The 15,805-nt window shown below is 48.5% G+C and overlaps 1 protein-coding gene across 7 annotated transcripts in view; it reads left to right on the plus strand.

Moving 5' to 3' along the window:
• Nucleotides 1-15,805, plus strand: part of LOC112558999 (ETS translocation variant 3-like) — a 29,634-nt gene that overhangs the window by 11,973 nt on the left and 1,856 nt on the right. For 3 of the 7 annotated variants that reach the window (XM_025229800.1, XM_025229803.1, XM_025229802.1), the window contains 4 exons: nt 7,530-7,764; nt 9,667-9,735; nt 10,450-11,004; nt 15,546-15,762. In XM_025229800.1, the coding sequence (XP_025085585.1) occupies nt 7,668-7,764; nt 9,667-9,735; nt 10,450-11,004; nt 15,546-15,762 (938 nt within the window). In that variant the 5' untranslated portion in view covers nt 7,530-7,667. Of the gene's footprint in view, nt 1-5,016; nt 6,813-7,529; nt 7,765-9,666; nt 9,736-10,449; nt 11,005-15,545; nt 15,763-15,805 lie in introns of those variants that run through there. The other 4 variants (XM_025229804.1, XM_025229806.1, XM_025229805.1 and 1 more) reach the window with 2 other exon arrangements.

Below are 15,805 nucleotides of genomic sequence, written 5' to 3' on the forward strand. Positions count from 1 at the left end.
TTTCATTGCTATTCTTCTCTTTGCTGGTGAAATAGGGATGTTTAGGATGACTTTGGGGTTTGTTTCTTGTTTTACTGAAGTCTCGCTAGTTTATCAGTCTTTTCACTTCTTTGACTCCGGTATGGGAGGGAACCCAAAGGAACTTAATGTCTCCATTTTCCTGGTTAATCTTTATGAGAGACAGTATCTCATCTACTATGTCTATTCTGTTTGAGGATTTGTTTTTTAGCTCCTGGAGTGCTGACAGTGAGTCTGATATTACTAGCTAGATTGTCCTTCCTGTTAGGTGACGTGTCTGAAGAGTTGTTAGTCTGTCAGTTCAGCTGTGAAGATTGAGACATGCTTTGGGAGTCTGGTGGAGATGGTCATGTTGTCGGAATACTATATTCCTAATCCGGTTGTGTTTGTCTCTGGATCATGGGAAGGGTCCTCAGTCCATTACTGTTCAATAAAATGATTGAAGACCTCTTTCAAGGTGTCAAACATGTAAAATTTAAACAATTTACGAATGACACATCCCTCCTACGAAAAGTATAAATAGGTAAAATACATAACCATCACAGGCCCAAAACCATAGGACTAGATAAAATACAGGAGGATCTACATGAAATAGTGAAATGGTTTGAATATAATGGCTTCAAACTCTCAGACACCAAAGCCGATGAGGCTATAATACTCAAAAAACCAAATCAGAAAACAGAAGACCCTAAACTAACATCAAATCAAACAATCATCAAATATAGCTCACGGATATAATTCTCGTGTGTAATCTCAGAAAAACAAATTGGATTCCACATGTAGACAAAATCACTAAGGAATAAACCTAATGACAGAAGTTACTGGAAATAACTGGGGAGCAAGTCCAAAGTCCCTTCTTAACCTCTATGCAGCCCACGTGATGTCTAAACCATTGTATGTAGCCCCACTGCTGGTCCACCCGACATCAAGCCACTCTCAGCTCCAGTGAGTACACTAGTGCTAGGAGACCCTCATACACACCAAACCTGTCAGGACTGGCAGAAACCCTTACAATTGATAGTGAAAGGAAGGACGGCCACTAACTACTACAAGGTGCAGTGTCTCCCACCAGTCCACAGTCCGACAGATCCATTTACAAGCCCACAGACACAGAACACGCCTGCCCACCCCACAATCCCCATACAACACACACATCCAACAGAGAAAACACAGAGAGTGCAGAAACAAACATAACAGCCGCTAACCCACCCAGCAACATGTGAACACCACCCTGGACACCTCACACCCACAGGTAGACTGACCTCACCAACTATAACAAAGAACAAAAGCAACTCACTGCTGGAACACAGCTGCACTAAGCACCACACACCGCACAGCTGTATACTGAGGGATCCCTAAGCCAGTTCTAGTCAGCTCTCATCTAGCAGGATCCTGACCTAACCGGATTCTCATTGCTCATGTGGAGGAGGGGGCAATTGTTTGTCAAGTGGACTTCAGATGCTGTTAGCCTCGTTACCGGTGTGTCGCTTGCGTTGTCCTCACATCGACAGTTGTGAGCGTCCGTTGACGTGTGTCATCCCCAGCTGTGTGACGTACATGGTCAGGACAACATCCAGCCCATTGGTCAGTACTCGAATCAACAGGGACACTATACCCGAGTGGAGATCTGAACCCAAAGCCTCTCTGTGCAGCGGTGACAAGCGGGTGTTTGAAGTCCTACACGTGACCCCAACAAGACCATAACGACTTTAGCAATCATCATCACTCATCACACCATCACATCATCACATCATCACATCATCATTTGTTTACAGCGGTCTACTTCCTCCAAGTGGCTTCACGCTCTGTCCACTGAGCCACAGACCAGAGAGCAGTTCGTAACCAACGACCTACAGTACAACATGGCGGACATAACATTCGCTACAGGGAGTCACACTCACCACGTGACACACGTGAAGTCACACTCACCACGTGACACGGGAAGTCACACTCACCACGTGACACCACGTGACACGTGAAGTCACACTCACCACGTGACACACAAGTTCAGCCACGTGGTGTGAAACACTCACCACGTGAGGTCACACGCCGGTAAAGCAGTGCAGTCCGCTCTATCATCTGCTCCATTATCACGATGATCTTAGCGATGTAGGGCAGAGCGAGGTCTCTACAGACGACAGTACTCAAGTTTGAGAGGATCTGCTTTTATCACAAAGTAATAACGACTTTGTAGACGTGAACAGATGTGAACAGATGCTGCAGTCCTCCATTGATAATCTTTGACTCTTGTTTACTTGTTGACTTCTCGCAGTGTTGGACACGTGACACAGCGCCATGGCAACCATAGATGAAGTCCTGCAGCTCTGTGACTCATTACGGATGATGACAGTTCAAAGGTCTTGTAACTATGACATCGGTGGGTCGGCCACCCTGCCCATGGCTGTGTTTCCAGAGAAACCTTTCACAGGCCACTGACGATGGTCCGTTGTGCGACTGCGCGTGCGGTGTGGACAGGAGCGCGTGCCTCTTGCCTCAGTGGCTCAGGTGGGCAGCATGCTGGGGCCACGGCTACACTTTGCATCATCCGTTTGTTTGCGCGTCCGTGTCTGTGTTCTTGTCATGCTGTCGGGCTGTATATATATATTTTGTCAAGAGCTTTGAGGTAGCTTCGTTGGTGCGACAGAGTCCTAAATAAATTAAATTTGCTAGTCGTTATTAACAAACATTAACTAGCGTGTGACGTTAAGTTAATTAACTATCGTTACACCATGACATTATCTCCGGTAAGTCACGCTAAGTTACACTAACTAGTCAGTCAACTTAATCACATGAACTAAAGTCACAATCACATAACGTGAGTGACTCGTTTTAAATAGGCTTTACCAGCCGCGTGACGTGCTAAACCTGGTAATTCTGTACATGTTAATCCGCCACGTGACGTATTAACTCAGGTAATTCGGTACATGTTTATCAGCGGTGTGACGTACTAACCCAGGTAATTCGGTACATGTTTATCAGCGGTGTGACGTACTAACTCAGGTAATTCTGTACATGTTAATCCGCCGTGTGACGTACTAACCCAGGTAATTCGGTACATGTTTATCAGTTGTGTGACGTACTAACCCAGGTAATTCGGTACATGTTTATCAGCGGTGTGACGTATTAACCCAGGTAATTCGGTACATGTTTATCAGTTGTGTGACGTACTAACTCAGGTTATTTGGTACGTGTTTATCAGTTGTGTGACGTACTAACTCAGGTAATTCTGTACATGTTAATCCGCCGTGTGACGTACTAACCCAGGTAATTCGGTACATGTTTATCAGTTGTGTGACGTACTAACCCAGGTAATTCGGTACATGTTTATCAGTTGTGTGACGTACTAACCCAGGTAATTCGGTACATGTTTATCAGTTGTGTGACGTACTAACTCAGGTTATTTGGTACGTGTTTATCAGTTGTGTGACGTACTAACCCAGGTAATTCGGTACGTGTTTATCAGCGGTGTGACGTACTAACCCAAGTATTTTAGTAAACTTAACCAGCCGTGTGACGTACCCACCGTGGAGCCGCCATGTGTTGTGTGGTGTCAGCGGAGAAAACGTAAGAAGAAGACACAGACTAGGGCAGGCTGGCAGCGGTTCTCAACCTTTGACTTGTGACGTCCCCCTGACGAACAAAGGTAGGTCCACGCTACCCCCTTGGCCAGCAATGTCAGCTAATTTCACTAATACCAGTATAAGAAACTTGAAAAAAATGACTACCTTCGTGCCCCCCTTGTAAGCGGTTGAGAACCGCTGGACTAGGGACACCCGGTGTGCCGCCCGTCAGACGATCAGATGACGATAACGTGTATGTGCTGTCGGTGGACGCCTGTCAAAGGAAGCAGTCGATGCAATTCATGTTCCGAGAAATAGTTTGCACTAGTCCAATTTACAAAAAAAAAAAAAAAAAAAAAAGCAAACAACGGTGGGGTTGAGTGGGTGGGCTGCTGACACACACATACTCTCGTAAAGAGAGCCCCCCACACCACACACCCGTCTCCTTTCCCATCACGAGCTGTGGGCACAGGTCCACGTGCATGCACGCGCACTCGGACTGTTTTCTCACAGATGGCTGTGAGAGTGTGGACTGAACTGGGACAAGTACTAGGCTTGCAAATCTTCCACGCATGCGCAGTGAAATAAAGTGGACAGTTGTAGTATGAAGGTGGTCCACCAGTTCTAGTCGTCGGGGACTTGTGGGAGCCGGGGTGTGGGGTGGAGGGTTAGGGAGGCTAGCACCCGGCTGTGAAGGCTGGCAATAGTGTGTTGTGTTGTCATGCTAACACACACACCCCGATATGCACCCCTCTCTCTCTCACCCTCAAGCTCTCATACACACACATGCTAACACACACACACCCTGATATGTACCCTCTCTCCCTCACACACACACACAGGCTAACACACACACACCCTGATATGCACACACACATGCTAAGACACACCACAGTCTGATATGCACCCCTCTCTCTCTCTCATCCCTCTCTCGCTCACACCCACACACAAGGCGGATAGAGAGGTGAGGGTGACGAGCACTAGGGGGAGCCCCTGTGACCAGCCAATGAGGTTGCGAGCAGAAGCAATGTGCAGGACACCTGGCCGCTGATTGGTTGCTGTGCATACCTGTCGTCAGTCGTACTCGTCCACCTGTTAATGAACTGCTTTATTTAGGAGCCGGAAGTTGTGCCCCTTGTGAAGGTATGGGCAGACAACAGCAACACCACTTGTCACAGCCTCCAGCGCCCCTATGGCCACGTGACACAGTAATTCAGACAGACAACTCCACATCACCAACATCTACACAACAATAGCAGTGACAGTTATCTTCTCTTTGCATAGTTTCTAGTTCCTGCTACTCATTTTGTTTATGCTGTTGTTTACTCACATTCGCTCGGTCAGAAACTAGAGAATTTCACAGACTTCTGTGGGAGTGCAGGTGGATGTTGAGCATGTCACTGACCCTGTCACTGTCTGACAGTGGTAGACAGTGGTAGTCGACTTTGTCCCGTTAGTCAAGGATGCAGTCACTTGTTGCCCTGGGTAACTCCACACGATGCTGCAGGATACGACTTCATCTCTTGTCCTTGTTTCCTTCTTGTTATCAGCTTCCTCTTAGTGTTTCTGTATTCCCTTTTATTGTTCCTTGGTACTGTTGTTCATTCTTTTATAGTTCACATGTTCTTGGTCTTAGGCGCTGAGAGCGTGCTCCTTAGGAGTGTGAGTATGTGCTGTACACATTTTGCATTATTATTATATGGTTATTATTATTATCATCTCCGCCTGATAAGGATATGTGTGGATGGTCTTGTTCTGGGGTGTAAGGTGGCAGTAAGTTTGAGGTCTGGTGGTGGATGATGGGGCGGGAGGAATCCGCTCATAGGGATGCATCAAGTCGACCGGTTAGGAATTTAAAAAGAGGAGTTGGGTGGAGGGTGGGAGAGGGGGAGGAGAAAGAACCTACTCTCATTTAGAGTTGCAGTGACAGTACTAAGCTGCATTCCAGGGCAGCAAGATCTGCACCTGCACTCACATGCAACATGAAGTGCAGCTGTGTATAGAGTTGTACTCCACTACAAGATGTACACCCATGTATTACATTTACATTATATTTACACCCTGTGCTTCAGTGTAGCAGCTGTACACAAGCGGCGATACATTTACACAGATATTGGTCTACAGCTGCGCTCCAGTGCAGTCTACAGAAGATGGAGGCAGTGATGAAGGAGAGTAGCTTTCACAGGTGAAGCCGATGGCTTCCTGGCCTCCCAACATCCCCCCCCCCCCCAGACAGTTCAAAGAACGCTCACCGCGTGCTCACTGTGACAATAGCCTAGTTATGTCCCTTGTTCGCATCTCTTGTATCTGAGTTTTCTACTTCGTGTAGCAGCTTGTCTCGCAGTGTTGTATTCTGTCACCAGTCAGCACACCAAACATAACACTCACTTCTGAGGAAAGCTCTTTTTCCACTCACTGCGTTGCCTGGCAACTCGCAGGAAGCTGCGGAGGCTGACAACACGCCGCACGCTGTCGTCCACAGTTGTTGAAGTGAGGTCGCCACGCTCTGCTTGTCCCGTGCGCACGCGCGCTGAGTGCAAGTTGCTTTCACACGTCGACACGGAGATAGAGTACGGCGCGACCCCATGGCCCTGGCCTTGACCTGCATGACCCTACCCCCTCCCCCCGACCCTGGCTTGTTGCGGTCCGCCCGATGGTCCCCCTGCTGTACCTGCCTGGTACTCGTGTCCAGGAAATGCTGACACTTGGCTGTGTGTCGTGTCGAGGCTGGGACATTATGTTTGTTTCTGTTTGTTTGTGTCCCTGCGGTGCTTCACCCTGGGGTCGGCTGTGGATTCCCCTCACACGGCGACAGCGACACCCATTGGCGACCCTGCGTGCGGCAAAACACGGAGATAAATTTAGCCGCAGCCTTGACGGGCAGCAAGGAAAGAACGGGTATTCCGGAAATGCCCAATCAAAAGTCGGGATTGCCCCTGGCCAGCCAATCGGCGCGCTGCTATAGTTTTCACCGCATGGATCTTCTCTCCACGTAGGCGCCGTCACTTCCTTTAGTGGCCTCTCTATTTATAGCCGGCCAATGAGGGGCCGCCAGTGATATAAATATACTGAGACGGACGACCCTTAGGTTGGCATTCACGACTTCAGACACACAAACACGACACGTGCTCTGGACACTAATCGGGCAAACCTCGCTTTTCTGGAACTTCACAGTCTTCACACTGTCTTCACACAGTCTTCACAGTCTTCACACTCTCTCCATCTGGCTACAAGGTGAGTACTGTCAACGGGTGTCTTAGTGCGGTGTACCCGACTGTTCGGATGGCTCAGTGTGGACAACTCTTTTGGTAGATGAATGTGGAAAATGTGAGACTGTCAGATGTGGGCATCAGCCTGATCCCCTGACTGGCTAACGTATGTCACGTACGTATGAGGCTTCCTGTGTTATAGGGCATAGAGGTCTGGTCTGGATATTCAGGGGCATTCCATGTCACAAGCTTGTCTCTATGGAGACTAAAGTTCCCTTTGATGTCAGCTAGCTACCTCAGGGTGTGACGTACACTTTGATGTCAGCTCGCTACCTCTAGGTCTGTCTGTCTGTCTGTCTGTCTGTCTGTCTGTCTGTCTGTCTGTCTGTCTGTCTGTCTGTCTGTCTGTCTGTCTGTCTGTCTGTCTGTCTGTCTGTCTTCTCTGCAAATACCTAAAGCCCAAGATATGCGTCTGTCAGTCCTGTCTGTCTGCTATTGCCATCTCGATGTACGGTGTAGGTGTTGTGACTTGTAAGATGAACGGCGTAGTCGTGGTGTCGTGATGTGCAGATTTGCCTTAGCTGCCTTTTAGTGGTGGAGTAACGGGAGCTCCCAGAAGTATGCAAAATGTAAAGTGAGTGGCCCAGGTGTAAAGTGAGTGGCCCAGGTGTAAAGTGAGTGGCCCAGGTGTAAAGTGAGTGGCCCAGGTGTAAAGTCTGTCGCCTTGACTGTGGTGTTGTAGTCGCTGGAGCCGTAGGAAGGAGTGGTTAGCGTGGAGGAGCCGGCCAGAAGAAGTCGAGACGACACTGAAGCAGCCCTCACCAAGTAGCCATCATTAGGAATATCAATCAACAACACCTCAGAGGGGAAGCCTGAGCTAATGTTGGGACCGTTACTGATGGCGCCATCTGGCGACACGCGTGCGTCGACCACCTACCCCGGGTGCGCAGCCGAGTCTCTAGATTCCGAGACGATCGGTAAGTTAAGCTGTTTAGGGATTTAAACTGTTGTGTGTTTCGCACCATCAACTCTCTATCTTAAGACATCGACTCCTCCGGTCGCAGGACCTCGTACACATCACAACCGTACTCTCCATGTCAACAACAACTCAGTGTTGATGATAGTTATCATCATAAATAACATAGTTACTGGAAAAGACGAGCAGGTCAACTCTGGGTAAAGAGGGCTTAGGTCTGGCTTACAAGCCAAAAGTCAAACAAGTAGAAGTCAGTAGAAGGTGCAGGGTCAATGGTCAGTAACACCAGACTGTATGGTGACACCGGAATGTACAATGACACCAGACTGTATGGTGACACCAGAATGTACAATGACACCAGACTGTATGGTGACACCAGAATGTACAATGACACCAGACTGTATGGTGACAGCAGAATGTACAATGACACCAGACTGTATGGTGACACCAGAATGTACAATGACACCAGACTGTATGGTGACAGCAGAATGTACAATGACACCAGACTGTATGGTGACAGCAGAATGTACAATGACACCAGACTGTATGGTGACACCAGAATGTACAATGACACCAGACTGTATGGTGACAGCAAAATGTACAATGACACCAGACTGTATGGTGACACCAGAATGTACAATGACACCAGACTGTATGATGACAGCAAAATGTACACACCAGATTGTATGCGACACCAGAATGTACAGAATGTACAATGACACCAGATTGCATAGGGACACCTAACTGTATGTGACACCAGACTATGTGACACTAGAAAGTACAATGACACCAAACTGTATGTGACATCAACAAATGCCGTGACACCACACACATATCAAGACAGAAGCTGCACCAGAAGGCCACACAGTACAGCACAATGACACATCATTGAACACACAAGTGGTGGTGGTGGATGGGGTAAAGCAAGTAGCCTCCCCACACTGGCATGCTCTGTGGACAGGGTGAGGTGGTGGCGTGTGAAGGTGGTCAGAAGGTGGGGTGGACTGAGGATGAGCGTGACAGGGAGCATGTACAACTGGGGTGGGGGACAGTGGGATTGGGATACCCCAGTCTTGATGTTTGATGGGTGAGCAGCAAACAGTAATGTGAAGAGCTCTTGCACCAAAAATATATCTGTATATATAAATGAAAATAAATTAAATGAAAAATTGTCCAAACTAAAAATACTACTGCTAAAGTTTTGAGCGGGAAGTTTGGAGGAGAACAGCAAGCAAACAAACAACACAACCAAACACAAAACGAGATTTTAATTTCACTCGCTAGCTGGACACACCGGCAGTCAGGTAGTTAGTGTGTCTCTGTGTTTTCTGGGTGTTCTTCATCTGTTTGTATTCTTGCTACTACACGTGTGACAGTCAAGTCTAGAATGTGTGACAGCCCCGTCTAGAATGTGTGACAGTCAAGTCTATAATGTGTGACAGTCAAGTCTAGAATGTGTGACAGTCAAGTCTATAATGTGTGACAGCCCCGTCTAGAATGTGTGACAGTCAAGTCTAGAATGTGTGACAGTCAAGTCTAGAATGTGTGACAGTCAAGTCTATAATGTGTGACAGCCCCGTCTAGAATGCGTGACAGCCCCGTCTAGAATGTGTGACAGTCAAGTCTATAACGTGTGACAGCCCCGTCTAGAATGTGTGACAGTCAAGTCTATAATGTGTGACAGTCAAGTCTATAATGTGTGACAGCCCCGTCTAGAATGCGTGACAGCCCCGTCTAGAATGTGTGACAGTCAAGTCTATAACGTGTGACAGCCCCGTCTAGAATGTGTGACAGTCAAGTCTATAATGTGTGACAGTCAAGTCTAGAATGTGTGACAGTCAAGTATATAATGTGTGACAGTCAAGTCTAGAATGTGTGACAGTTCCACTTGTTGTGTTGACAGGTATTCTGGTCGAAATGTTTGATGTCAAAAAATTCGTCCCAGCGGAGACCGACAACGTGACAACACAATGTGAGTGCCACTCTCTGATACTCACTGTCTCACAGTAAGACACACTTGCACACTGACACACATACATTGACATACACACACTGACACACACACACTGACACACACTAACACTCACACATACACTGATACCCTCTCACAGTAAGACACACTTACACACTGACACACGCATACACTGATACTCACACTGACACCTACACACTGACACACACACTGACACACACACTGACACACTGATACACCTACACACTGACATACACACTAACACTCACACCCTGTTCACACCTTTTCACTCCCTGTCTCACTCTCTCGCCCTGTTGTTGCCGCCATAGATGGTTACTGAAGCAACTACGTCATTGTGGCGGCGGCGGCCGCGGTGGTGGTGGTGCTACTGATGATGCTCATACCGGTTACTGGTCTCTGAATATTTGCCGAACATATTCTTGCTTTAGAAACTTGGGGCAGGTAGCGGAGTCAGGGAGACAACCGAGCATCGCGACGTTATCGGCTGAGTTATGGCCCTTTAGTCTCTGTACAGTGGAAGAGATGAGGTGGCGCTAAAGGGTGGACTTGGGTGGGTATGCAGAAGCCAAAGGAGGAGGTGGGGGGTAAGACAAGCTTAAAGGGTGAACGGGGATTATTATTACGTGTGTGTGTGTGCGTGAACCACTTTGCCATGTCCGCTATGAGGAGATGTTCCCTGCTGTGTGTTCCTAGCGCCGGCTAACATCCCCTGCCTGGGTTCCTTGCTGCCGACTTTGCCCCACACCAGCCAAACCCTGTCTTCAAAGGGTTGTCTACCCGGCATGTCACACCCACACCGAGAGAAACAACCTCCCTGGCAGTCACCACCGCGACCTTCCACGGACACAGTGTTCCTGACGCCGCTCGTTGCTGCTTCTCCGCAACCACACCAACAGCACCAGCAGCACCAACAGCACCAACAGCACCAAGACACCCAACATCCCAAGCCGCTTCCACCTTCAGGTGGGGCAGGTGCTGCAAACGCTAGCGTGTCCAGTCATCTGTCATCAACAACCTTCAGGGTTTGTGACGTCGGGGTCAAACCGCCCCTGACCCTACCGAGTGAGCAAGCGCACGGACTGACACAAGAGGATGGGTGTGGTCAGCAATGCCGGCTGCTGCAGCAGACACACGCACGAGGGGCGGCCCCCAAATTTCCTCCCACACCCCGGCGCCGCACCCACCCACCGACAGACGGAAGGGACTCCGACCCCCTGCCCGCAAGACAACGGCCTGGCCTGCAAGCAAGTGAGTAAACCCTTGTAAACCCTGTAGCAACTATACAGGTGTTAGAGACCCTGTAACATCTATACAGGTGTTAGAGACCCTGTAACATCTATACAGGTGTTAGGGGCCCTTAACAGTCATACAGGTGTTGTACAGACCCTGTAACATTTATAAAGGTGTTGTACAGACCCTGTAACATTTATAAAGGTGTTGTACAGACCCTGTAACATCTATACAGGTGTTAGAGACCCTGTAACATTTATACAGGTGTTAGAGACCCTTAACAATCATACAGGTGTTGTACAGACCCTGTAACATTTATACAGGTGTTAGAGACCCTTAACAATCATACAGGTGTTGTACAGACCCTGTAACATTTATAAAGGTGTTGTACAGACCCTGTAACATTTATAAAGGTGTTGTACAGACCCTGTAACATCTATACAGGTGTTAGAGACCCTGTAACATTTATACAGGTGTTAGAGACCCTTAACAATCATACAGGTGTTGTACAGACCCTGTAACATTTATAAAGGTGTTGTACAGACCCTGTAACATTTATACAGGTGTTAGAGACCTTTAACAATCATACAAGTGTTGTACAGACCCTGTAACATTTATACAGGTGTTGCAGAGACCCTGTAACAACTATACAGGTGTTGTACAGACCCTGTAACATTTATAAAGGTGTTGTACAGACCCTGTAACATTTATAAAGGTGTTGTACAGACCCTGTAACATCTATACAGGTGTTAGAGACCCTGTAACATTTATACAGGTGTTAGAGACCCTTAACAATCATACAGGTGTTGTACAGACCCTGTAACATTTATACAGGTGTTAGAGACCCTTAACAATCATACAGGTGTTGTACAGACCCTGTAACATTTATACAGGTGTTGCAGAGACCCTGTAACAACTATACAGGTGTTGTACAGACCCTGTAGCAGCTATACAGGTGTTGTACAAAAACTGTAACATTTATACAGGTGTTGTACATACCCTGTAACAACTATACAGGTGTTGTACAGACCCTGTAACATTTATACATGTGTTACACAGACCACCTCACCTGACGATGTTCAGGTGTTTGTAGAAACTGCTTCGTGTACACCAGACCTCGTGTCTCAGCGCCTGGTGTTGACATTTTTTTTTCTCTTTTCCCTTACAAGGGGAGGTAGCTCCGTAGTCTGTACGGATTTACTTTTTAACGGTTATTTCCCTTCCTCAAAGGTGCTTTTTACACACTTTATATTTTGATCATAATACTTTTTGTTATGATTTGTAAACAATTTTTTAGATTAGAATTTTTCATTTTACAATTCCTTTCACTTATATACTTCCGTTGTCAATCATTTTTGGGTTTTTTATTTTTTTTTATAATGTAAATGTTTGTTGCTCTCGCGTTATCGATAAGAGTGAGCCGAGCAGATCAGAGGTCTCAGTGTCCCCACACCATGTTCTTAGAAGTGGGGCTCACACGAGTGAGAGGAGGGGCTGACCCCACAAGTGTCACGTGGCTCTCATGTATCGAGTATCACACCCAGTGATACCCAGTGCACAGCGCCTCGGGTACATTCTGATCTAAAGATAGGGTGCATGAACAGCATTTAGGTGTTACAGACAATAGGTCACGCACGCACGCACTCACACACACACGCACACGCCGAGCGTGCTCAGAAACGATGACAGCGACAAAGATGTCAGAGATCAGCTAATGCCGATAAAGGAGACTAGATAACAGTTCATTATTGCCGTTGTGGAATCCTTGCATGGAGGAGGATGTGAGGCAGTGGGTGCACGCGGTCAGAGCGAGTACGTGTACTGCTGACTTGTATTTCAGATACTTATCTACGACTTCATACCTTTCCGGATGTTTTCTCCGGTGTACCCTGTTTCCTTCACCTCCCCCTCCCTTTCCCCTCATAGTCCCAAATCACCCGGAGGTTGAAGCACTTTCCCGCTAAAGCAGCCAGCCGCATGGTGCCCCGGTGGCGCAGTGGTTAACTGTTGCCACCTAGACGCCGTGAAGCAGATCTTCTGGGTTCAGATCTCATCTGGTGAATGCTGTTGTTTTCCTATCTTGTGGGACATGTTTCATGGTCGGCTCTTTTGCTGTGCTAGAGCCGCGAAATACCAGTCCCTTTCTCTCTCTATTTCACACACGCACACACGCACACGCACACGCCTCCAGTGCAACGAGTGCCGCTGTCTTTCCTTGGTGTAGGGGTGTATCAAGGGGTGTATCAAGGGGGAAGTTTGCCCTTAGATTAATAATGGGACGCGGAAACAACAAGAAACTGTGATTAGTTCCTCTTAGCGGTCGAGTTCACTAGTTTAACGGTCACATGGGCGAGGGTTAGATTGTCAGTTGAAGATTAAGATTTCCCACGAGAGAGCGAGCGAGAGAGAGGGGGGAGGGGGAGAAGACTACAGGGTGACACTACGGGGTCCGGGGCTTCACAATAAGTTGAGAGGAAAGTGAGGGACTTCCCCACGCGACCAACGGTATCTCGACACTGGGTGCGCACAGTCGACGCCGTCACGCAGCATACGTCACATGAGGGCGGGAGGGGGTGGACCCTGACCCAGTTTAGCGGGGAAGGGGGGATGCGACACCCACCTTGCACCCGAGGTCAGCTTACAGAGCGTTGCAGCACGGGTCACATGACTAGCTTGTCATGAATGCGAGTGTACTTCACATCGGCTTTGCTTGTTGTCGTCCTTGGCGCGGCGATGAAAGGCAGCAATGCGTGCCGGGAAGGTCGCCCCCCCCTCTCTCCTACCTTTAGAGTTTAGAGTGAGATGGAGGACCTGGCTTGAACATCTCTCTTTGTTTTGATGTCGGCACCGTGTGCACCACCCAGCACCGTGTTTATGTCTAGCCAAGCTGTAGCTGTTAGCTTAGCCACACAGCTAGAGGCTAGCAGCATGCTAAGCACGCGGAGGCTGCTGTCGAGTGACGATCCCATCTCAAGCCAGCACGCTCGCTTACCTGTGATCTTGCTACCTACCTACAACCTCCTCCACGCAAGAGTGCGATGAGATTCACACAAACAACGTGCGCCGTGACCGCCGCTAGCGTCCAGGGAGGTTGGGGGGGGGGCGGTGACATGCAGACCTGGAATGTGATTAATATTATTATTAGAAAGCTTCTTATTCTCAACAACACACCATTTCTTGTGACTGTGATAACCGGGTGGGTCATCTTGAGTGACCTTTACTTATTTTATTGTTTAGCAGTGAAAGCAGGCAGTGTAGTGATGCTAGCATCATGCGCGTGTGTGTGTGTGTTTGTTTGTGTGTTTGTGTTTTTGTGTGCATGCCAGCACTCACGCACCTCTCTTTGACCGTACAGTGCGAGTGAGTCACTGTTGGCATGGACTTTGCTCACCTCACACACACACTCACACACACACACTCTCACACACTCACACACACACTCTCACACACACACACACTCTCACACACACACTCACACACACACACTCTCACACACACACACACTCACACACACACACTCTCACACACACACACTCTCACACACACACTCTCACACACACTCTCACACACACACACTCTCACACACACTCTCACACACACACTCTCACACACACACTCTCACACACACACACACTCACACACACACACTCTCACACACACACACACACACACACACTCTCACACATCTCACACACACACTCTCACACACACACTCTCACACACACACACACTCTCACACACACACACACACTCTCACACACACACACACACTCTCACACACACACACACACACACACACTCTCACACACACACTCTCACACACACACACTCTCACACACACTCATACACACACACACTCACACACTCATTATCGGTACACCAGCACCAAGCTGCTATCACAGACCTCAGTACGCATGAACTCATTTAAAACTTAAGCAAATTGCTGTCAGTTTTGAGACGAAGGGGCCTGGGCTGCCTCACGTTGTCATGGAGACGCAAGACACAGTAGACGGCAACAAATGTTAGGAAGCACGGCGTGCGTCCTTAGGGTCAAGGTTACGTGAGGGTTAGGGTCAAGATAAGGGCCGACATGTACCTGGGAATGCACGATCTGCCAGTCCCACCCGTGATTAATGGAAAGCCCGTCTTCTGCACCACCCCACCCCCCACCCCGCTACATTTTCCTGGAAGCGAGGGGCCTGACCTTTGAACTGCATGGTGACGTCAGCTAGTCCATCTGGTTGTGACCACCGCTTACTCAGACTGTGTCAGACGTGAGACAGTTTGTATCACACACTCACACACTCACACACACAAACACACGAACACGCGCACATTATTCTGTGGATGTGTTTTCACCAGCATCACACCCCTGACTCCCCTAAACACGTGACTGCTGTGACCATCAAGTGCATGTCACTGTGCGTGGGCGGAGGTGGGGTGACGTACGATGGTCTCCTTGCAAGGTTAAGATGGGAATTGATTACTTGAGTGGATAATGATTTGACAGTGTGATGTAACTGAACCTTGACCTGTATGCGTGTCTGTGTGTGTGACAGATCCTCCCGACGGCCACAGCGGTGTGCGTCTCTTCCGGTTCCTGCTCAACGAGTTGGAGCGTTCCGAGGGTCCTGACGACAGGGGGAGAGCACTGGCGTGGGTGGACAAGCGGCGGGGGGTGTTCCGCATCGTCCGCAAGAAGGAGATCGCCGAGCGGTGGGGCCGGGCCAAGAACAACAACTCCATGACCTACGAGAAGTTCAGCAGGAGCCTGAGGTCAGGAGAACTATGTTGTCCTCATTACGGTAGAGTGAAACCC

Source organism: Pomacea canaliculata, linkage group LG3 (assembly GCF_003073045.1).
Source record: "Pomacea canaliculata isolate SZHN2017 linkage group LG3, ASM307304v1, whole genome shotgun sequence".
Classification (NCBI taxonomy): domain Eukaryota; kingdom Metazoa; phylum Mollusca; class Gastropoda; order Architaenioglossa; family Ampullariidae; genus Pomacea; species Pomacea canaliculata.